The sequence below is a fragment of the Nelumbo lutea genome, chromosome 1 (assembly GCF_056320005.1).
Source record: "Nelumbo lutea isolate HS-2025 chromosome 1, American lotus-T2T, whole genome shotgun sequence".
Classification (NCBI taxonomy): Eukaryota; Viridiplantae; Streptophyta; class Magnoliopsida; order Proteales; family Nelumbonaceae; genus Nelumbo; species Nelumbo lutea.
The window spans coordinates 62064217-62087329 of NC_142684.1; the positions used below are offsets into that span (position 1 = coordinate 62064217).

The following is a 23113-nucleotide window of genomic DNA, read 5'->3' on the forward strand; positions in this document are numbered from 1 at the left end:
ACTTGCTGGTTCTGAGGTGGAACCAACTGCTGGTTCTGAGGCAGTGGTGGAAACTGCTGTTGGTACTAATGCTGATAAACCTGGTGTAGCACTTGCTGCTGATACTGTTGGAATTGCTAGATCTATTGCATTTGAGCTTGCATAGCTCGCATGCAGTGTACCAGGTCTTCAAGTTGGTTTTGTCCGGTCATCGGGGGAACAATAGATAGTTTGGTGAATGTTGCACCAGCCATGGAAGGGAGTGCTGCGTTCACAGGTGCCATGATCTGGGGCACGTTCAGAGTATGGACTCCATCCACAGAGAGTGGTAGGGTGAATTGACCAACACACACTGTCGGGATCTAAGGTTTCTCCCCGGAGGAATTCATGTCCACACTGCGTCCAACGTTGCTAGAGGAAGCCATGGAAACTGAACTTGAAAGATTTTGTGGAAGAAGGCTTTTTGAAGCGTTTCCCACCGACAATGCCAATTGATGGTGCACGACCTGGTCACTCCTAGCTGGAAGTGGCTACGCCCCTAGCTGGCGACGGACGAGAGTTACCTGTGAGGAAGAAGGATCCCGAGAGGGTTCTCCTGGCAGGAACAATCCGATGCTTAAGTTAGTAAGCTGGGAGAGCAAAAGAAAGAGAGTTGTAGAGAAATCAAAGAGCGAAGAGTGATGATCACACAATCCCTTCACCCCTGGGGGTCGGGGTCTTTATATACTAGTATTCTGACTTGTCAGGTGTAACCGCCTCTAAATCTCTATTGCGGCAGTCTGCTGTCAAATAACGACTTGGAGTGGCTGGCCGTTATTTGTTAGAGCTGAGTTGTCGGACAAAGGTGACTGCTGTAGAGTACGGTCCTGACAGCCTCCAGGGTTGGCAGGCATGACGCCGCTAGACGAGAGACGTGGGTGCAGTCTCCAGGTTTGGAAGGTATGGATGTCAGGTAGAAAATCTTTGACGATATGCCGAACTGCTCTGCAACGAGCTACCTTACACCGAGCTGCTCTGCAGCGAGCTTCCTTACACCGAGCTGCTGGTGATGCACCAAGGTGCTTCTCTGTGGCGGGTCCCTGAGGTAGCCTTAGGTAGGAGCGAGCTTATGTTAGGGAACTGACGAGCTTAACCGGAAATGTCTTCAGTTCGGGATTCTCCATACTTGGGAGAATCTTAGCTTGAAGAGCTTCCTACTTGGGGGAGTCATAGCTCAGGGCGACAGAGTATCATATTGTAGCGAGCTGCCACTTTAGGCGGGCTGTCAGACTCGATCAACGAGCTTCGTTATGCTGAGTTGTACCGAACTCGTTATGCTGAGTTGTCACTTATGTCGAGTCATGTCCACATGTCCCCTTATTATGAGGTCGGGCCAAATCACCCTCCATTAAAAAGAATAAAATAATTATACTCTATAAAAACATTAGGTCTACTGAAGCTTAGAAGGTCAAATCTGACATTTCAAATTATATTAAAAAAATGCCCTATAATTTGTAAGGGTAATTTTATAATTTTGAAGTCTTCATAATGGAATTCGGAACAAAGATGAAAGGGAGGTAACCGGAGTGATTTTTATGAAATAAGACCTTAGGGGAGGCTTTTATATCTTGCTATAAAGTATCATTTTATCACTGGTTTGTTGAAGTTTGAGTTATACAATTATACACTTAAATCCTCCCGACCAAATTTTGTTTCAAATCAAATGGCCTACGATCATGTAGAGTTAAAATGCGAACGCAACAAGTCCTATGATTCCAAATAAGATCAGATTTATTTGTTCAACATATCAAATGATCAGACCATGATCAAATGGAAATCTCTTCGATGTCTTAATTAATAGAAACTGACCGGAGGAGCATTTTCCAAGAATATACAAAACAATCAAAACTAGAGCGAAGTAAAAGTTAAAAATTAGTGGTGATCAGAAATGGACGACGACTAAGCAAAACCACAAAAATCCCAATGGCGAAGAGTAAAAATCGCAGTTTAGTTTAAAGTTTAAACAAGAGCATACAATCTATATTACCAAAGAAATGTTTCACTTCTCTCTCTTTGCTTCTGCCTTGTCGATTTTTTCACTGTGGTGACAAGGGAAGAGGCTCTCCGGTGAGTCATCCATCAGAGAGAACCTCGCCGGGTATTGTCCCATACCTTGAGGTAAGTCCATCTGTCAATGTGGTGAACTTAATTACCAGTCATGCATAAAAAATAGGGCTGCAAATGGTATTCAATTATCCGAATTCAATCCATGCATTTGTAATTGGATAAAATATGGATCTATTCCTAACCGATCCGATTCGATTTAATTAAATATACATGCTCATATGTACTTAAAAATTATATTGTGAAGTTGGTCCCAATGATGTATTTTCACTAAATTGACATAGGTTTAAGTTTTATACAAATAATTTTCAATTCATTTTCTTCATAAAATATAATATTATTTGAGCCATTTTTTAACTCATTTTATTAATAATATATATAATATTTTGATCGTTTTATTTAGGGCTGCAAGTTGGGCCGGATTAGGTCGGGTTGAGGTCAACCCTAGACTAATCCTAAGTTCTAAACCCCCAATCCTAACTCTAACCCAACCTGACCTTCAATTTAACCTACCCAACCCAATTCAAAGTCAACTTCGGGTTGGGCCCAACCCAACCTTCTTCCTATCCATTAAAAAGTCTCATAGAACTTCTTAATCTCAAATCTTAACTCAACTTTTACTACATATATAAATCCTATGTTTTATTAGTATTTGTTTGTTGACATTTTAATTGACTCTTTAAGTACAAAATTCAGAAAAAAAATGCTTCAAATTACTACAGTTTATTATTTCTTATGACTTATAATAAATCTTTTATGGGCTATGGGTGGCAAACAACAGAGAGGAGATAAAAAATAAAATATTCAAAAAATATAAAATATGTTATTAAGGTTTTAGTATTTCCAATTAGGATTAAGTGAAGTGATTATCTTATAAGAAATAAATGATAGTACGTGGTGGGAGTTATACAACTATCATGCATCTAAACAAATCAATGTATCATATATATATATATATATATATATATATTTATTTATTTATTTATATTTATATATGATATGTATTATAGAGTCGAGTTCGGGTTGGGTTGAGTTGCCCAAGGGGTCAACCCTAACCCAACTCGAAGTAAAGTTTGGTTCATAAATTTCAACCCTAACCCTAGCTTGAGCATCAACCCGACTTGATAGAATCTCACCTTTTTGGGATGAATTTGGGCCAACCTGGCTCAAGTTGTAGCCTTAATTTTAGTTTAATTTATTTATGCTATTTAACATCTGATTATAATCCAAATTCAATTTGAATCTGCTAGATATGACCCAATTTGAATTCGAATGTAAACAAATCAAATTGGGATCTGATCCGTTTGCATCCCTAATCAAAACTAAACCGTTGGTGTCAACCATTGATCTTCAAATAATATACAGGAAAAAAGATGGATAGGAAGCCCCCTGAGGCTCCCAAGATTGTTGTGCCAAAGCCTGTCGACGTAAGGAAGATGAAGAATCTTTCTCCACAGACCATCTTGTCACCGACGGGACGCAGGGGCAATTCGTTCAAAACACTAAATGGAAAGCAGAATTGCCTGTGCTCACCAACAACACACGCCGGATCCTTTCGATGCCGGCATCACAGGCATGAGAAGAAGACCGGCCTCACCCGAAGTGGTGGCTCTCTCGGCAGTAACCTCTCTGAATTAGCAGCTAAACCACCCCATTCACCTATTAGTTCATGCTCCATTGACCTTATCACCACCACCACCACTGCCACTGGATTTGGGCCTCGTCCCGGAAGAACAAGGTGATTATCTTCTGTTGTCATCTAGTTCTACTTCTTTAACTGTCGACAGTTAAATAGGATGGTTTAGTTTTTCTCTCACAACTTGTGCAAGTGCAGAAGTATTATTTAATTTTTCGTTTGGTTTTATTGACCTTAATTATTTCTTTTCTTTTATTCGTTGTTTCATTCAACTGCTGAAGGATTACATGTATATTACTCCATTTGATTACACATGAAATGAAGAAAAAAGTGATTTTCTGAATATATTTCAATTTTGGGAAAATCTATGCAGACATGGTATAATAACAGTTTTGACCAACCAAAACCCATTCATGAATTTTAATAAATAACATCTGATTGACTATCACAATTATGATTTCAGTTGATTGGTCAGAAGTTTTTCAGATATCATATCTTTCTGATATAGTGTTTTGTTCTACGGAAAAAAACTGAAAAGCAAAGCTTTGCGAAAAAGTGAGTGTTGATTTTAGCCTATATATATTTGGTTTGAAGGATAAAGATAGGGAAACCCATACTTCCTTTCCCTACCTTTTTCCTCCAAACCAAACACAGCCTTGGGGAAGTGATATTCCTTCTAATACCAAATATCATAGTTATGGCTGGACATCAAATATCAAATGAAATTCCTTATAAGAAAAAATTAGTAGCAAAAGTTTCAAATCTCTATTAATTTCTCTATCCATGGATATGCTTTATCAAGGGGTAACCGGGTAAGTCTATGAAGGTATATATGATACCTGGCGAACTTTGGCCAATCATAACAAGTTTGGATTTCCTACTTACAAATTCTTCCAACATCACTACCCAACAAGACATTATAGGCGTGCATTGGGAATATCTCCCTTGTCATTCATGGGAAGACATTCCCAATATATGGTGGTATCATGTGGGTAGAGATTGAGAAGAGTTTGTGGGTAGGAGATAGGCAGAGTAAATCAAACCAATATCACCTGATTGGTTACCACTTTCATGCTATCAATTGACTGGTTACAACTTTTTTTGGCAATAGTAAACATGTACATGCATTTGCATGTGATAGTATCTCTAAGACAAAACTATTTATAATTCATGAACAGTTTCTGAACTTTATAAGTGGGCAGTTTCTAAAGTGAGAGTAAATGATATATATATTCTCTTTATGCCCGTTGTATGCTTAGAAAGGGGAATAGAAAACATCCAATGAAAATTCTAAAAAGAAGGGGCATTCGCTCTTTTATAAATAGTATAGATCTTTGTCAAGGGATGAAACTTTGACAAATTCACATTAAGTATTTATCAAAATTTAAATGGACCCAGCCCAAAAACTAAGGACAGATGCAATTCCCAACTGTATTGGGGGTAGGCTACATGAAGGAATATCCTAATACCTGTAAATTCTTCAAATTGAATACCTGACTTACCTTCCTTATTTATGGACATGTCCTAACCAATATTTTAGAATTATCCAACCAGCATAAATGGTAAGAGAGGCTTTGGCATGAATTGAATCACGGAAAGAAAATTATGGCTGCAGCCAATCCTAGCCCAAGTAGGATCATACAACATTAATATCAACTTTATTAATAGATGATAATAGTGTAAAGGCATGTGGTATGCATGTGCTCAAGTAAATATTAACCATATGTGATATATGGTATTTGGATTTAACTTTTCTGACCATCATGAAATTGAAGTTAATCACCTACCCAGATATATTAATTTTATGTAGATATAAGGTGGATATATAGTGCATGTGGTATGCACTTTTTTTACCCAAACTGAACTGAACCTATTTGGTTAGTTCTAGTTCGATGATTTTGTCCTAATTAATAATCAGGTTGCTTCCAATATTTGCTTGTCCTAAACCGATATATATTGATGATGATTTCTTGAAAATCACTGCCACGTCAAAGCCACGTCAGTTGTAGAGAAATCGGCATTGAAATTTCTGTTTATTTGACCGATTTTGGTGATTTCAAGAAAATCAGGCAAAAATCGATTCTTGAAATCAACCCTCTTTAGGGATCATCTTTTTTAGTGAATTCCTAATTTCTAGCTGATTCCAATTTTTTGAGGATGACATAGCATTTAATAATAACTCTAATAAATAGTCGGCCTTGAGAATCAATACCAAACAAACTCAAAGCTGATCTCTCAAAAATCATCTTACATGGAAAAAAAATGATACCAAATAACAAAATTTACCAATTTCTCAAAGAAAAAAGCACTGATTTCAAAAATCTTCATCTTTTGAAAAATCGCTATAAAGAATCATCATCAATGCTAAACATAACCTTAGTTAAAATGTTCAATTTATTAATATATAAACGATTTAATATTTTACTATCATTCTTATTAATATTATCAAAATTTACGTTTTAAGTATCAGAATAAATGGGTCTATCGAATAAAACCCAATAGGACCTGATTACAAATTGGGACGGATTTGGGTCCCTTATTTTGTTTCGATTAATTATTGATTCGGAATTGATTCTACTTAGAGGCCACAAAAAAAATAATATAATTTTGTTGACGTGAGAATTGTTAGGTGGCAGTTGTTTTCGCTTTCAAAAACAAAAGCAACCATGCTGTCGAACACTACCCCTTAATCCAATTGGATTCTGATTCCAATTTGCTCTATCCGAAGCTGAACTGGATTATTTTGTTTTTTCCAACTTCACAGAATTTTTTTGGTCCAACCAGTTTGGTCGAACATATCGACGTTTATCGATTATTCAAAAACAAATAATGGGGAAATGTTCGGCGAAGCTGGTTGGACCTGCTGCCAATCCGGTTCTGATTCGTCCCGTGGTTTAAGATCTCCGGCTTGTTTGGTTTACAAGTGAAAACAAAACGAAACAAAACAAGAAATCGTACATTGATAACATGGAATCCAGTTGTAAGGCAAGCGAAGAACAAACAGATCAGAACTGCAAATTAACTTGGTGGATGATGGTAGTACGTACCAGCCATTGAGAAGCTACGTACGGTTCAGAGCATACCCGGGACCCAGCATTGTTTGACACATGGACCGACCCGGATCTGCTCCAGTGAATCATGTTTCCATTGATTTGCATGAATGATAGTACTACCAATAATGCTTCGCTCCAACCTGGTGGGACCTCCGCACCCCTGCAACCACCACGTTTTAGGGTCTTTCTAATAATTATATCCATGTATTACTTTGAACTTGGGGTCGGGATCTGCCTCCCAAATAGTGGTGTTACCCGGGCTGCCCGGGTTAGCCCGAAGCAATCCCAAAATAGGTTTAGTTGGGCTCAGATCGACTTGAAATTTCAGGCCATCATGGTTGAAAAATATGTATCCAATTCAACCTTTGGCTAGGGGTGTCAAGGGTTCGGTTAGCCAAATTATGGACATATTTTGCAAACTGAACCGATGGTATCGTTTTTTTTTCATTTTTCTAAACCGAAATTAAACTAGTACCATCGGTTAACCGGTCCATCGGTTTTGGTTTTTTATATTTATAATATATATTATATAAATATATGTATAATATTATATTATAAATAATAAATGATATATAATATATTATAACTGTTTTAAAAATATATAATATATTTATAAATAGATTATTATAAATATGATATAAGTATATATTTATATATAATATATAGAAAATATGTGACATATATTAACAATATATATAAAATATACATATAAATATATATACTGGTCGATTCAGTTAATTGTTGATTTTTTTTGTGAATTAACCAAAAACTGAACCGATCATTCGATTTTTCAAAAATTCTAAATCAAAATCGAAGCAATCAGTTCGGTTAACCGCATTTTACGATTTGGTTTGTTGGTTTTCATGAACATCCCTACCTTTGGCTTAGGTTAAAAATTTGAAGTACAACTTAGATTCGACCCATTTTACAATTCTTTAGGTTTGGGCCTCCTGGCCGGGTTCATTCAAATTTTAACAAAAGCGCAATTCAATCCCGTACAAATTGCATCCCTAGGTTTGGGGCAACCAATCGTTTCAATCCGAACCCAATTTTTCATAAAAGCGTTTTATGTATACATGCAACTATGCATCCATATCATATGAATGTATAGATAAACATATGTACCCACAATTTTAGGGTTTTACTATGATACTAGTAAAACTTGTAGCTAATCAATTTAATATTATTGAAAAGTGATAACTAATCAGGTAGCTAATCAATTTAATACACTGTAACTTTGTCCTCGTACAGATAATAAATTGATAATCCTAAATTGAACTAATTTTCATCTACTAATCCTAAGGCCAAAAGATAAACAATAAAGACATTTTAGCAAAAAAACAAAAAATGAAGAAATTGGTTCAGCAACTCGGGTTGAAGTAAGGTTGACGTAGACCCGACCAAACCCGGTCCAACTTGACCCTCCTTCCGAACCAACCAAAAACTTCTGCGGCCTAAGTGATTCTAAATATTATCCATCCACGTCAAGAATTGCAGCGTCTTATTGATTGTATTTAGCAAACCAAGACAAATCATGGAGCCGACCGGTTCCATCAGGGTGACATGGACACGGACAAAAGGGCAGAGACACGTGGCCGACAGGAAGATCAGGAGAAGCCAAACAGGCCCTTGTAGGAAGGAGAAAATAGGTACATAGTGGGGAGAAGAATGATGGAGACACAGAGATCAAGAAGAGAGAGAGAGAGGGAGTAGAATCTTCATCTTGATCTTTCTACTCGCTTCTCAGCTTTAAGTAGCAACCACCCACGACCTACTACTACCCACGACCCACGACCCACTTGAAGAATTTGATTGCTTTCGATTTCAATCACACAGCACACAGACAGCACCAAATGCAAATCAAATGAAAACCCTAATCCCTTCTCTTTTCTCTCTTTTTTTTTTTTTTATTTTCTTTCATTTCAAATTCAATCAGCTTATTATGATGGTGTATGCGTAAGAAGGAATGATGATTAATTACATTACTATGTTGACTAAACCAACAAATCTACCTCATTTATTCATTCATCATCTTTTTGGGGTCTCAGTCTCGCTTTTTCTTTAGCCACCTTATCGTGTACATTTCACCCGGTGAATACAACAGAAACCCGTGAACTCCTCCCTATTCTCTTTATATAAGTAATAACCCTCTCTCTCTCTCTCTTTCTCTCTCTCTCTGTGTTTTGATTTGGTTAGCTTTCTGAGTGTTGGGCTTTGGAGTTCGGAACTTGGGCGGTTTTCAGTAGTTGGAAATACAGTCGAGTTGCTTTCCAGAGGCGGCAGCTGAGAGAACGCTTATCAGGTTCGTCTGAGATTCAGCAGAGAATTTCTTGACATCTTATGGTTTTCCTTTTCCGTTTTTCTTTTGTGCACATATGCTTTAGTTTGTTAATGCCATGAGAATTCTCTGCAATAAAAGCTTTTTATTATTAAAAAAAATCTGTTGCAATATCGCATCCCTGCTTCTGTTACCAGTTCGATCACCCAACAATCATATAGAATATTGGTGGTAATATTTGTTGTTTGATATATGTGGATTCGATCGGTTACATGAATTCTATTGCTCCAAAGAAACTTACGTGAAATATGTTTGTTCTTGTTTTCTGTTGGGTAAGAAAAAGAAATGAAAAGCATTAAAAAATGCTCACCAATTCACCAAAAAGTGACGATCGATCTGAGAAAACGCTTCGTTGACTGAACACCGGGAACCCTACCGTGTTCATCAGCCATTGGCTTGAAACTGGAAATTAATACTACTTCACAATATCTCTTTGTTTTTCTCAAGGTATCAAAACTTCTGGACCAATGAATGTTAGATGCGTATGGTTCTCATGGTTTTCTGTTTTCTCAGCGAGAGTCCATTCCAAAAGCCACAATGAATAATAAGGCAAAACAAAAGAAAAATTAAAGAAAGCGCTTTTTATAAAAGAAGTATCTCAAAAATTTTGTAGAAAAGAAGATATGGATGACCTTTATCAAAGTACTCCCGAGTGTCATCTATCTATATATCTTTTTAAAAAAATCCAAATAAAACATGATTTTAGTTTATATCGTAAGATATCCAATTAAAAATCCAGTTGCATAGGAACAGAAACAAGGGGATCGAATTAATTAAGCTGCAGCTTTTAGCTTTTAGGAGCTTTAATTTAATGGTTCTTCGTCATCGTTTTTAATGCTTATGCATATGCGATAATTAAGCACGTATGTAGAAGGTGCTAAAGCGAAAGTTAAAGCAAATGGTCCTTCTGTTCGAGCAGGACCAACTCTGTCGAATCTCTGTAACATCTTGTGTTAGCTCAAGAATCACTATCCGTCCATGGCGTTGAAACCGGGAGACAATAGGATGAAGTGGGTCGAGAGTTACTTGACGTTTGGCCACTGGTACTGTGCCATGCACGTACCGTGGCTCCTTTACCACCATTAAGCTAGGGTAAAGAGCACGTAACACCATTTGTGGTCTCAACGAATCGGTGGTGATAAAGGAAGGGAACTGCTGCTGCAGTCACATACTTTCCAAAAAGAAAATGACAGAGAGCTAGCACAGTATAACGTTTTGAATGCATGATATTTTCCGGGATATCACTCATTCTCTGTATGGAATATATGCATGAAAACGGAGTCCCGTTAGTTATAAACAGAAGAGACAAAACCTATTGTTTTTTCTGTTAAAGTTTATGAGTTAATAGTCAAGGTTGTGGGCTTTGATAGACTCCATTCAGAGCCAAAACTTGTCTCTTGATCTGGCCTTATTATGTACTACGACTCTATACCTCTGGTCCAATATTGATTCATCTGGTCCAATCTTTGGCATTCAGAAGATGCCTGGAGTTTTGATCAGTTCTTAATGGAAAATAGCTATTGGCTATCTGAAAAGGTTTAGACATAAATAATATAACTAGTGGCAAATGATCTTGATCTGGGTCTTACTTTTGGCCCACATCAAGATCAAAAGCTTCAACAGTTGGTATCCCTGTCTCTACAGTTGGTTAAGATTGATCAGTTAGGTCTACCAAGCGAATGGTCCAGATTAGTATGGATTATAAGCCACAAATAGATGGATGGCATACATCATACATGTGTGGAGCATCAGATGTTCCCAGAATTAATGCATTTTTCATAGTAATAGTATATGATCATGAGTAATGTACATGTTCCTCCAAGTGCTCATCTATTCATTTATTGTGAAGTTTCTTCTTTAAGCTCCCAGAAAGCTTTTTGGATAAGTACTCCTTTATTTCTTCATTTGTGTATCCTAAAGATAACTTATGAAAACAATACAATAAAAAATTAAGCATGCAGAATTGCAGATCACTGGCGGGTCTGCCCTTATTGGGTCCAACTCTTCTCAGTTTCCACCACTAACAATTTGCTTTGCTTTTGCATGATAGAAAAAGCTAGCTGTTCAATGTATAGCTCTACTTTTTATAGAAGGAGATCTGCTTGGGCTCAACTAAAGTCAGAACAGTGAGGCAGATCATGGGATCCTTGTTGGATGAATGGCATATAGTACAGTACTAATCCACATTCAAAAGAAATAAAAAGTACTATTTCTCCATTTGCTTGTGTTAGTCAATAGGATGTTCACTCAACTTATTAATGCTGCAGCCAAGGAGTACTAACAATTTTATATCTTTTCTGGACTTTCATTGTCCATTGCTGTTGTCTTCTTCTTCTTCTTCTCGGTCTTCCATTAACATTGTTTTTGGTCCTTGATATATCCTTTTATTTGGGACATATAACCATGAGATATGAAGTCATTCTAACAAGGTAGCTCTTTGATATAGCTTCTCTTCTTATGGGGTGTTCTAAGAAAACTCCTTTGTTCTCTTTCCCAATTATTGTTATTTAATAATAATTTCTTTTTCTTTTTTGATTTTCTTTTTTCCTTAGATGGAGAGTAGGAAGCCTCTCAGCTGTACTCTCCATGTATAGTTCTTTTGATTCACCTCCTAATTAGCTAGGTGCATGCAACTATTACCAATTTGGTAGCATTACAGTGAGTGGAATTATTGTTCAGGTTTAGGTTATACTGATTTGGAAGATCTATCACAGACAAGGAGCACGGATCAGTTCTATTAACTAAACTGGGCGGACTCAGGAGCATGTGATACGAGATTAGTTGGGAGAAACCATTAGTTAACCAAGACAAGAATGAAGTTTATGAAACTTGGGACCAGGCATGATACCTTCTATACAGAAGAGGCAAACAGGTATGGTGAACTCATAATTACACTACAAAGGATCAAAATCTTCCTCTTGTAGAAAACTATGTATTAAGCAAGAAAATGGTGTTAATTAATGAAAAATATTTCAACCATGCAGGTCTGTCTCTTCAGATGTGCCAAGCGACCTCACCATACAAATTAACAACATTAAGTATCTGCTTCATAAGGTAGTTTTTACTTAATTATTTCAGTCTTCCAAACAAGAACGTTCACAGATGATTGTTTTCCTTCACATATTCGGGATTTCCTATTCTTCGAAATAAATAGGGGTGGGCGCAAGTCGGGTGGGCTGGGCCGGGTTTATGGTCAATCCAGTCCATACTCTAAGATTGGCCCTAAAGCCCAAACACAGACCAAGCCTAGGGTCAAACCCAATCTTTTCGTTTCAAGCTTAGCATGTACTGTAATTTGATGCACTCAGGTTGGTATCCGGCCCGGCCAGGCTTAGGTTGGTCAATGAACCTATTCTGAAATTTGACATGTATGTATATAATTAGGCTGGGCTCAGACAATCTGAGGGCTAGGCCCGGGCCCTTCCCGAGGACCGAAATTCCAAGTCCAACCCTTGTAGTATTGCAGGCTCGGTCAGTCCAGGCTCGAGCTGGACCTGTCCAAGTTGCACCCATACAATTAAACCAACACAAAGCAAGAGGCAATAGATTCCTCGAAGAATTGTATTTAAAACATTCTCATGATCGCTTCACACCTTTGTTAATGAAAATATGCAAGAGATGGTGTCCCAAACCAGCTGGATGAACCTAGATCTTCTGTTTGGTACGTTGAATTAATTGGAGTATTTAAAAAAGATATAATTGCATATGATCCAAAAGATATACTCTCTAAATCAGATTGTTATGAACATCGACGTGGATGAATAAAATCTCCTTTGTGTGGAAATAACTATACAATGCAGGAAGCTGGCAGAATGGAATATTTCATCCTGCAGCCTTACGTGGACTATATAGTTTGGACATAGATATGCTTATTTAATGTGAAAGTAACTAGACCCATCAAAAGTTTAAAACAAAGCAGCCAGTGAAAGGTATGATCAAAGCAAAGCCCACACAAGAACCAAACGGAAGAAACTGGATGATAATAGAAAAATCATATTCATCCTATTGCAAACATGAATTCATAGCAAAAGAATTGTCATATCACCAAGAGATAATACATCAAGATACCAAAAGCCTAGTGAAAGCATATGAAGCAACAAATAAACACCCAATTCAAATTAACCTGATCCAATGCTAAATCCTGAGATCTAGTTTTTTTTGTTTTTTTTTTCTTAGGCTCAGTTTGGAAAGAGTGCAAAATCTTGTATTTGGTATTATTTTGTATGTATTTGTACTGTATATATTTACATTTGTACTCTTCCCAAACTAAGCCTTAATGTCAATCTCACATCACTGTTAAAAGAAAAATTATATATCCTGAAAAATTAAATAAAATATATCATAATTAACCTAAAAATTGAAAGATTGTAAAGAGTAGCAATGGAGTTATTTATGAATACCTGAAGACACAAATTCTAAGGCTGTGTTTGGTTTGAAGGAAAAAGTAGGGAAAGGAAAGGAAAGGCAGGGAAACCTTTACAAACTATGGGTTTCCCTACCTTTCCTTTTCTTTCCCCACCTTTTACTTCAAACCAAACATTGGCTAAAAGCTCTTTACTCTACAAAGAAATGGAGAAAAATAACCATATCAGGTTTCACATTTTTTTTTTCAGCTTCCATACTAATCTTCTTTCCAATTCAAAGTTGGATGTTTCTTAATTGTGGCATTCTTAACTGTAGTTCCCACTCCTTCCAAAATGTGGCCTCTTACAAGGACTCTGTTCTGATACTGACAACCCTAGCGAAATCTCAGTAGTAGAGCTTCATTTAATTCCTGGAGGAGAAGAAGCTTTTGAGCTGTGTGCTAAGTTCTGCTATGGTATTGCTATTAGTCTCAGTGCTCGAAACATTGTACCTGCATTATGTGCTGCAAAGTTCCTTAGGATGAATGAATCTGTTGAGAAGGGAAATTTTGTCATGAAGCTTGAAACCTTCTTCAACTCATGCATCCTTGAAGGTTGGAAGGATTCAATTGTGACACTACAAACCACAGCACAGCTATCAGAATGGTCTGAAAATCTTGGAATCATCAGGCGGTGCATTGACTCAATTGTTGAGAAGATTCTCACACATCCATCCAAGGTTAGTGAAAAACTAAGTTGTAAATTGACTTGAATTACATCTGATCAGAAAGGGTAAGAGAAGAAAAAAGTTTGACATTCTCTTTCCTCCAATCTAAGATGAATTATTTTTATTCTTTTCTTAACTACAGCATATCTGTGTAGGTTACATGGTCCTTCACTTACACCAGGCCAGGATACACAGAAAAGCGCCACCATTCTGTCCCAAAGGATTGGTGGACAGAGGACATATCTAATCTCAAAATAGACCTTTTTCAATGTATAATTGCAGCAATAAAATCAACAAATATGCTCCCACCACAGCTCATTGGAGAAGCATTGCATGTATATGCATGCAGATGGCTACCAGTAACAACAGAGAATACAGTATCTCAGACTGAAGAAGCCAAGGAGAAACATCAGAAGCTGCATGAGAGCATTGTAAGTATGATACCAACTGATAAGGGATCAGTCTCAACTGGGTTCCTGTTGAAGCTACTGAGCGAGGCAAATATTCTTGGTGTATCCTCTTCGACAAATGCCCAGCTCATAAGGAGAGCAGGTAGGCAACTAGAGGAAGCAACTGTTAGGGACTTGCTCTTCCCCTCATACTCATCTACAGATCGGCATTTCTATGATATCGACTTAGTAGGGGCAGTTCTAGAAAGTTTCTTGATACAATGGAGAAGAAAAGGCTCTCCAGAGGACAGTGAGTCTGTAAAAGTGATAAGGAAGGTAGCACAGGTTATTGATTCATATCTCCAAGTTGTTGCAAGGGACGTCAATATGCCAGCTTTGAAGGTAGTCATTCTTGCAGAATCCTTGCCAGAAATTGCCCGGCCACAGCACGATGAGATTTACAAGGCAATCGACATTTATCTCAAGGTACGTAAAGCATTTAGAATTGAGAATAGTTGTGCTCAACATACACTTGGAACAATGCAATCAACATTTATCCATGAAATCTTAAGTCCAAAGGCCACCAAATGGATTAGACATGTGGATCACAGTCACCACACAGACCTGGGCCCTAAACTTTTTGGTTTTTTATGCTTTTGATAGTAACCCACGTTTCATAATGGTAACCATCTGATTATGGATCCAGATGGCTAGACAGTTTAGCTTGATAAACATGTGTCTTATTTTTAGCTAGAGATTTATTCTACAATCTCAAAGAACGGTTCAATCTAAAAGGATTAAACTTTCATCTGGTGAAGTCACTGAATAGGATTTTTAATTAATACTTATAACGGGGGCAGCAATCGAATTAGACCAGTTGTAAATCAAACCGATTGAGAAAACCAACCGAAATTGAACCAAAAAATATAATATTGGTTTCGGTTAACTAATATAGAAAACCGGTAGTTAATCCAACCAACCAGTATATATATATTTCTACCGGTATATATATATATATTTCTATATATTTATGTATATTATATATTTTTTATATATATATTTATAATATGATATATTATTCATTATTTAAAATATAATATTTTATATATATTATATACATTTTTTAATATTTATTGTAAAAATTAAAAAATTGAAAAACTGATTACCGAACCGTAAGCACCCCTAATCACTTGGTCAAACATGCACTAATACCATCTCAAAGAACCTGTCAACCTAAAAGTTTAACATGTTAAATGAGGTCTCTGAATAGGGTTTTTATTCTCTAACACACCCAATGTGGACAAGCACAGGCCCACTTATAATTGTGTTGAAATTTAATTAATTATAATGGGTAAGGAGGATCAAATGCTAGACCACTTGGTCAAACAGACTCATACCATCTCAAAAACCCGTCAACCTAAAAGTTTAACCTGTTAGGTAAATTTTTTTATTCTTTAACATACGACAAACATCTTTTTCTTTGTGAAAGCTCTGAGCAGGATATGCAAGAAGATTCGGTGATATTTAAGCACTTTGTTTGCCTTTATTGATTCCAGGAGCACCCAGATTTAGGCAAAGCAGAGAAGAAGCACCTCTGTCGGATTCTGGACTGCAGAAAATTATCTCCTCAGGTATGCGCACATGCGGTAAGGAATGAGCGGCTGCCATTGAGAACGGTAGTGCAAGTGCTGTTCTTCGAACAGGAGAGAGGTGTCAGGCCAACCACTCACCAACCCCCACAAGAGGAGGTCATCCCTGGAGATGGACACCAGATGCCAATTCACAGAGACAAGAATTACAGTAAGTCAAAAGTATCTGATCAAACAAATCATCCTAAAACGATGAGACTAGATGAAAAGCTGGCGGTGGAGTTGGAAAAGATGGTGGTTGCCAGGAGAGAGGTGAGGGAAGCGGATACTAAGAAGGGGCAAGAGATAAGAGAGGAAGCAAAGTCTGGAAGCAAGATGGAGGCTAAGAAAATGGAGAGGAAGAGCAAATCAAAAGTAAGAGAAACGTCGTCCTAGCTATCTCTGCACTTCTATTTTGCTCCTTGTAAATCTATCCAAAAGTGCGCCATTTCACCACAGATCTTGTGAACCTTTAATTATGCCCGCTTTTCATTTCTTTCTGTTCATTTGCTTAACTAATGGCTCATCCAATCCATAGAAAGCTGAAGTGCAGAAGCAATTCATACACTGGTCTTCAATGCTTAGTAAGTTTGGTTTCTATAACTATATCTAATATGTTTAGTTGATTATTATTTGGCTTTTATATAATTATTGTTGGGATCTGCTCACAACAAAATGTCCCAACATGTTTCCAGCATGATTCGTCTCACCATGGGACTGTGACCCACTATGTTTGCCATGTGTGGACGTAGATCATGTTGGAACGTGTTGGAATAGTTTTCTTTTGTGAACAGATTAGGGTCCATAAATTATAGCTAACTCCCCTTTAGCAAAATACTTGTCTCCTACCACATTGGAGGACATGCATCCTACCATAGCCATTTTACACAGGTTTAGGGATTACAATTCAGGGGCTTAGGATTTTATGGTTTAATGATTTAGACTTTAGATTTTAGGGTTTAAGATTTAGGTCTTGTTTATGCCTCAGATAAATGACTTATCTGAGTGTTTCTTAGGAAACATTTATCCAAATAAGATCACTTACGTTCCAGTGTTCTTTTATTCCCCAGGTAAAGGTGTACAATGACCAATATATCTAAAAAAGTGACATTATTGAAGGGACAATATTATCCTATCATGTATTAGCAATTTTTGACATGTATGGCTAATCAATTTACCCAACCTTTGAGGAGAGTAATACTTTTCCAGATAAATAAATCGCTCGAGAATAATTCTTTTTTTTGGGACCCACTAATACTAAAAAATGAACGTGGATTTATTTATTTTCTGTGGAATCTACCAAATTACCTACCTCTACTTCCTAGAAAACAAATGAGGCCTTAGACTTAGGGTTTAGGGTTTAAGGGTTTAGACTATGAAGTTTAGATTTTAGGGTTTAGTATTTAAGAATTTAAGGTTAAGATCTAAAAATCAAGAGGTGCTAGGATGCGTGTCCAACGTAATTGAGGGTGTTTGGAACCATGGGCATTTATTCAATAAATGCTACCACGTAGCAAAATGACACTTCGGTTTCTGTGCACGCCTAGTTTTTGGGGAAGTTATTTTTTAAAACTTCCTCAAACGGTTAGGTGATTTTTCATTGTTATGCTGCCTAGTGGCGCCTAATTGTCATAAATGGTTATAATTATTATCTTTCTTGGTTTTGCAAACAAATAAAATACAAATGTTGAATGAAAAAATATAAATGGAGCCAAACACATACAATGTTTTACTCCCGGATGTTTTCATGGTAAGAAAAAAGGATATTGGCTTGCACATGCGTGGATATTGGTCGTTGTGGTTAGATGGACCACACCCCATGCTCTTTTTCAAATAAATGTCAGTTTAGAAGGGCTTTCACGCAGCGACTTCTGGCATTGCATGAACCAGGAGAACCGGAAAGCCAACATGTTTTGTTTGTTGAAAATCTGAAAAACCAAAGAAAGACTTGAAAGAGCCATAAAATCCACTGAAACTACAAATAGATGGCTTATCGGAAGTGGCTCTATTAATACAGCTCAACCACTGTAGAAGCACTTTCATACAGGCTCTAATTCTGAAATTCACATAATGATATCTTTTTTAAATAAGTTTTATGGCCACTTATCTATAAACTCTTACCCTTCTCTTATGTGGATATAAGTTAATTTGCCACTTGGAGGCAAAGAAACTAAAATTACTGAGACAAAAACATATATCCATCAAACAGGTTTTAAAAACAAAATGATACAAAGGCGAAAATGAGAAGAGCAACTGTAATAAGTCTGGTGGAAATAAGAAATAAAGATTCATGCAATTTCATCAGAAGAAATTTTAGAAGCAATTTTAAAGATGTTTTGGGCTTCTAGAAATATTATAGAGAGATCATAATGAGCTCTAATAACAAGTAGGTCTGCAAATATCCATTCGTCTGAATTCAAATCAATCCAACCTTTATTAACGCAACCCAAATTTGATCCATTAATTGGCTATGAATCAACTCCAATCCAATTGTTGTACGATTTCTGCAAGTATATAGATCGTGGGCAAGTAATAGTGTGTGAATAGAGTGTCGATCCCACAGGGAAGGTGTTGTCAAGTACCAAATTTTAAGATTTTTCTATTATTTAGTTAGAAATTCAATTCTCAAGCCAAATTAAATAAATTATAATGCAAGTAAATAGGTTTAATTCAGAATATTATAAAATGCCTATGATTCGGGTTTCATCAAATGATTACCTATGACATACTTATATTTTCTTAAATTGGTTTATTGTTGTTGGAATTTATGATCAGATTTCCCCAAATTATATGAAGTTCTCTCTCAAGATACAATACGTGTGTTTATGCTAACCGCGTGTCTATTCTCGTGATCACGGGCAATGAACACAAACCCATTAAGATCAATGAAAATCAGTTTAACAATCACAAATGAGTGTTCTTATCTCTAAGCAACACATACCCTAGGTCAATTATCTCAATGAACTAGTATTATGCTTCCACTCTCGCTACTTCACACAATATCTTAATTAAAGTAATTAATGGCCAATTAATTACTAGCATTAAGCCCTAAGATAAAAGATAAATCTCAACAATCAATGACCCAATCAATTAAACAAAATCTATCATAGGCAAATCAAAAGACTACATCTAAATCCTAGATCAAGAAATTTAGCTACTCATATTATAATGAAAAGAATCATTCCAACGATAAAATTTAGATTAAAATAAGTGAAATTGAATAATAACAGAGAGTAAAGTTTGAAGAAAAAAAAAACTCTTGAATAGAAGTTGATTGAGGGGAACTCCTCGCCCTTGAGTCTTCAATTCTCCTCTTCGCCGCCTTTCTTCACCTCCTGGGTTGTTGACTGCTTCCTTGGAGGATGAAGCTCTCTTGGAGGATTTCTCCTTGCTCCCTTGATTGATTGATTCCTCCCTAGTGCTAGTCCCCCCCCCCCCCTTTATATAGCTTTAGGAGGAGGGGCTGTTTTCAACTCCTTTTTGGAGTTCTTTCTCAAAAATAGAAAATCCTAATTCCTAATAATTAGTTTAGATCTAATCCTATCCTATCTATTATCTGGTAATCTCAATCTTTTTTATCTTTCTAAATTTACAATAGAAAATTAAATTTGATAGGACTCTTTGCAGTTTGCTTATTCTTGTATTCGTATTGGGCTTCCTTAACGAATTGGGCCGCTGCAAGGCTTCTCAGTGAAATGGGCTTCTGCTGCGAGTTGGGCTTCTCTACGAATTTGCTTAGACTTCGGGCCCGATTTTGACTTTTATGCAGTCCAAATCTATCAATCATAAAAACATGAAAGTTGTAGATTTTTTCCATATATTTCCAATGCATTTTGAATCATCTCAATCGGAGTCCAGATGAGAGTGTTATGCCCAAATTACTATGCAGCGCTGAAACTATGCAAAACTACCCGATTAGCCTTGTTTTTCTCCTGATGCCTTATTTCATGCCTTGAATCGAAATACATGCATAATGAGTCCAATTAAGTACTAATTAAGTATAAAAGACTGAATATTTAGGGATTAAAAGATGATAATTTTTATTCTCATCAAATCCCCCCCACACTTAAGCCTTGCCCGTCCTCGGGCAAGACAAAATTCAAGCAAAAATAAAACAAGAACAAACTAATTATCCTACCAATTTTTAAACTCAACTCTTCTTCATCTTTCTCCACAAATATTTTAAGTTAACTATTGAAAACCATTAAATTAGCACAACCAAGTCATACATGACTCATTCATTAGTCAATCCAATTTTTGCTACTGCAAACCAGGTAGTAAATCAGGGAAAACCTCTCTTTTATTTTCTCTTTTTTTCTATATATTTTTTTTATTTTATTAAGAGTTAGTGCATTTTATGCTCTGTCTCACTTTTGGATCACTTGGCCAGTAGGTGCATTTTATGCTCCGTCCTACTGTTGAATTTACTGGCTAGTAGGTGCATTTTATGCTCCATCCTATTATTGAATTACTTGGTTGGTAGGTGCATTTTATGCTCCATCCTATCAATTGTAGCAATAGTAAAACAACTACCCCATTTATTGAAACCTGAATTTAGGACTAGCTTAACTGGAAATGGCTTCAGATAAATCATGTACTCCTTGATCATACCTCATTACTAGGTTCACAAGAATTTTCCCAGAACATTGTTTTAATTGATTTCAAAAGAGTTGAGGTTTTGAGTTTTTTTTAAACTGAAATAAAATCCTATACTCTCCCCCCATCACTTAGTCTACGTATTGTCTTGAATGTAAGGTAAAAAGAAAAGGTGGAAATAACTTAGCTATAAAAACAAGAAGAGAAAAAAAAAAGAAAAACAAACTTCCCTATTTTTAATCATAAACCGGATCCTCCAGGTCTTGTAGTTACAACATCCGATGTTTTCCCCTCTCATCCATCATGGGTGAGTTTAAATCTAGAATAGAGGCCTGCACAATAGATGGGAGGAGTTTTGTGTGAGCTGGAGGTGTTTCAATGGAAGGTCACAATTGCTTGGTAGAGGTCGATCCATCCAATTGTAAAAAATTTCCTTGTCTTGGCTTGAACTCTTCTTGACAGGCTTCCAAATAGTTCAAAACCACCTTAATTTTTTCATCCAAGACTTGCACATTTTTACAAGAGTTAAGAATGCAACGTTCTAAAGGATCATCTGATTTAGATGCATCGACTTCAACTGCCCAAATATCAATGCAATCAATTGCATATATTTCATGTTCAATTGTGTTAGGATATTTCATGGTTTTAAATACATTAAATACTACTTCTTCACCATTGATTCTAAGAGTAAGTAGACCTTTTTGTACGTCAATTAAAGCATTACCAGTAGCAAGGAAAGGTCTCCCTAAAATCAAGGGCATTGTCCTATCTTCCTCCATATCCAACACAATGAAATCAGCATGTATAATAAAATTTCCCACTTTGACTAAAACATCTTCTACTATTCCCCTACGATATTTAATACTTCTATCAGCTAATTGCAGGGCAGTAGTAGTAGGTGTTAGTTCATGCAATCCAATTTTTTCAAAAATAGAATATGGCATTAGATTTATATTGGCACCAAAATTGCATAAAGCTTTGTCAAACTCAGTATCTCCTATAGTGCAAGGAATAGAAAAACTCCTTGGGTCTTTAAGCTTTGATGGAAGTTTATGTTGGATTATAGCACTGCACTCCTAAGTAAGTGCAACAACAGCATTGTCTTCAATCTTCCTTTTATTGGACAATAATTCTTTGAGAAACTTCACATAAGTCGGCATTTGAGCAAGTGCTTCTATGAAAGGGATATTTATGTGGAGCTGCTTGAAGATGTTCAAAAACTTCTCATATTGTTTGTCCAATTTCTGTTGCTTTAGTCTTTGAGGAAAAGGAACAGGTGGTACATAAGGCTTGACCTTTGGTGGTTTAGACAACTCTTCTTTCTTCTCTTCTTTAGCTTGGTCATTTGGAATTTCTTCTTGAATAATTTCTGTTGAAGCTTCACCACTTTCTTCTTCTACTCTCTTTGGCATCAATTCCTCAAGTTGTTTGCCACTTCCCAAAGTAATTGCCTTGCAGTGCTCCTTGGGATTGACTTCAGTTTTTCTAGGCAAAGTACCTTGAGCTCTTGCATTGAATGAACTAGCCATTTGACCTATTTGCATCTCCAAGTTCCTATTTTGGCTAGCTATTTAATCAACCTTTGCCTCCAACCTGTCATATTGCTTTTCTATCTTCTCAAACCTTTCAGAAGTAGCCCCAATGAATTTCTCTAAAGTTGTTTCATAAGAGGGTCTGTTTTCTTGTGGTGCTTGGGGCTGATTTTGATTCCTCCCTTGAAAGTTATTTTGGAAAGGTTGCCTTTGGTTGCCTCCTTAGTTTCCTGGATTTCCCCATGCTAAGTTGGTGTGATTCCTCCATCCAAGGTTGTAAGAATTTGAGTAAGGGTTGTTTGGTTGCCAATTGGGATTATTGGCAAACTGGACTTGCTCCATCCCATGACAATTTGAATTATGGTGATTTCCCCCACAAGATTCACACACTTTTGGATGGTTGGAGTGAACATTGATGTTCACTCATTCCAAGGTCTTGGCTATCATATCAACTTTGGAAGCAAGTAGAGAATACCCATCCACATCATAAACACCAACAACCTTTTTTGTAATGCTTCTTTCATTAGACCAATGGTAGTTATTAGCTGCCATTTCTTCAAGGAGAACATTTGCATCTGTAGCATTCTTGTTCATGAGAGCCCCACCAGCTGTTGCATCAATAGTAATTCTTATTAGAGGGGAGAGATCATTATAGAACGTCTATACTATCAACCAATCCAGGATATCATGATGAGGACACTTTCTTTGCAAGTCTTTGAACCTTTCCCATGCTTCATAGAGAGTCTCTCCATCAAACTGAGTGAAACTGGTGATGTCATGCCTCAATTT

General features: G+C 36.7%; 1 protein-coding gene, 1 long non-coding RNA gene and 1 other non-coding gene across 6 annotated transcripts; all 3 read left to right on the forward strand.

Annotated features, from left to right (window-relative positions):
• Positions 1-2003: 2003 nt before the first annotated feature.
• LOC148874856 (uncharacterized) lies at positions 2004-4063 on the forward strand. Its single transcript, XR_016105132.1, has 2 exons — positions 2004-2136; positions 3448-4063. It is a non-coding gene; the product is annotated as an uncharacterized LOC148874856 (long non-coding RNA).
• Positions 4064-8582: 4519 nt separating this feature from the next.
• On the forward strand, positions 8583-16828 carry LOC148874857 (BTB/POZ domain-containing protein At5g47800-like). 4 transcript variants are annotated; one of them, XM_088983053.1, is made up of 6 exons: positions 8583-9073; positions 11824-11981; positions 12094-12163; positions 13790-14191; positions 14335-15054; positions 16125-16828. In XM_088983053.1, exons 2-6 carry the CDS (start codon positions 11923-11925, stop codon positions 16590-16592), a joined length of 1719 nt encoding a protein of 572 aa, XP_088839179.1. In that variant the 5' UTR covers positions 8583-9073; positions 11824-11922; the 3' UTR covers positions 16593-16828. The 4 variants fall into 4 exon arrangements, with proteins under 4 accessions (XP_088839179.1, XP_088839170.1, XP_088839191.1 ...); XM_088983044.1 differs by having other exon boundaries at positions 8663-9073; positions 11789-11981; XM_088983065.1 differs by lacking the exon at positions 8583-9073 and adding an exon at positions 11160-11312.
• A 6178-nt stretch (positions 16829-23006) lies between these two features.
• On the forward strand, positions 23007-23113 carry LOC148874858 (small nucleolar RNA R71). Its single transcript, XR_016106035.1, has one exon. It is a non-coding gene; the product is annotated as a small nucleolar RNA R71 (small nucleolar RNA).

Bases quoted from the DNA above. Each gene is read 5' to 3' on its own strand.
- LOC148874857 (XM_088983053.1), top strand. From the start codon at position 11,923: ATGAAGTTTATGAAACTTGGGACCAGGCATGATACCTTCTATACAGAA. The intron at 11,982-12,093 runs GTATGGTGAACT...TCAACCATGCAG, and splicing joins TATACAGAAGAGGCAAACAG to GTCTGTCTCTTCAGATGTGC. The intron at 12,164-13,789 runs GTAGTTTTTACT...TCTTAACTGTAG, and splicing joins TTAAGTATCTGCTTCATAAG to TTCCCACTCCTTCCAAAATG.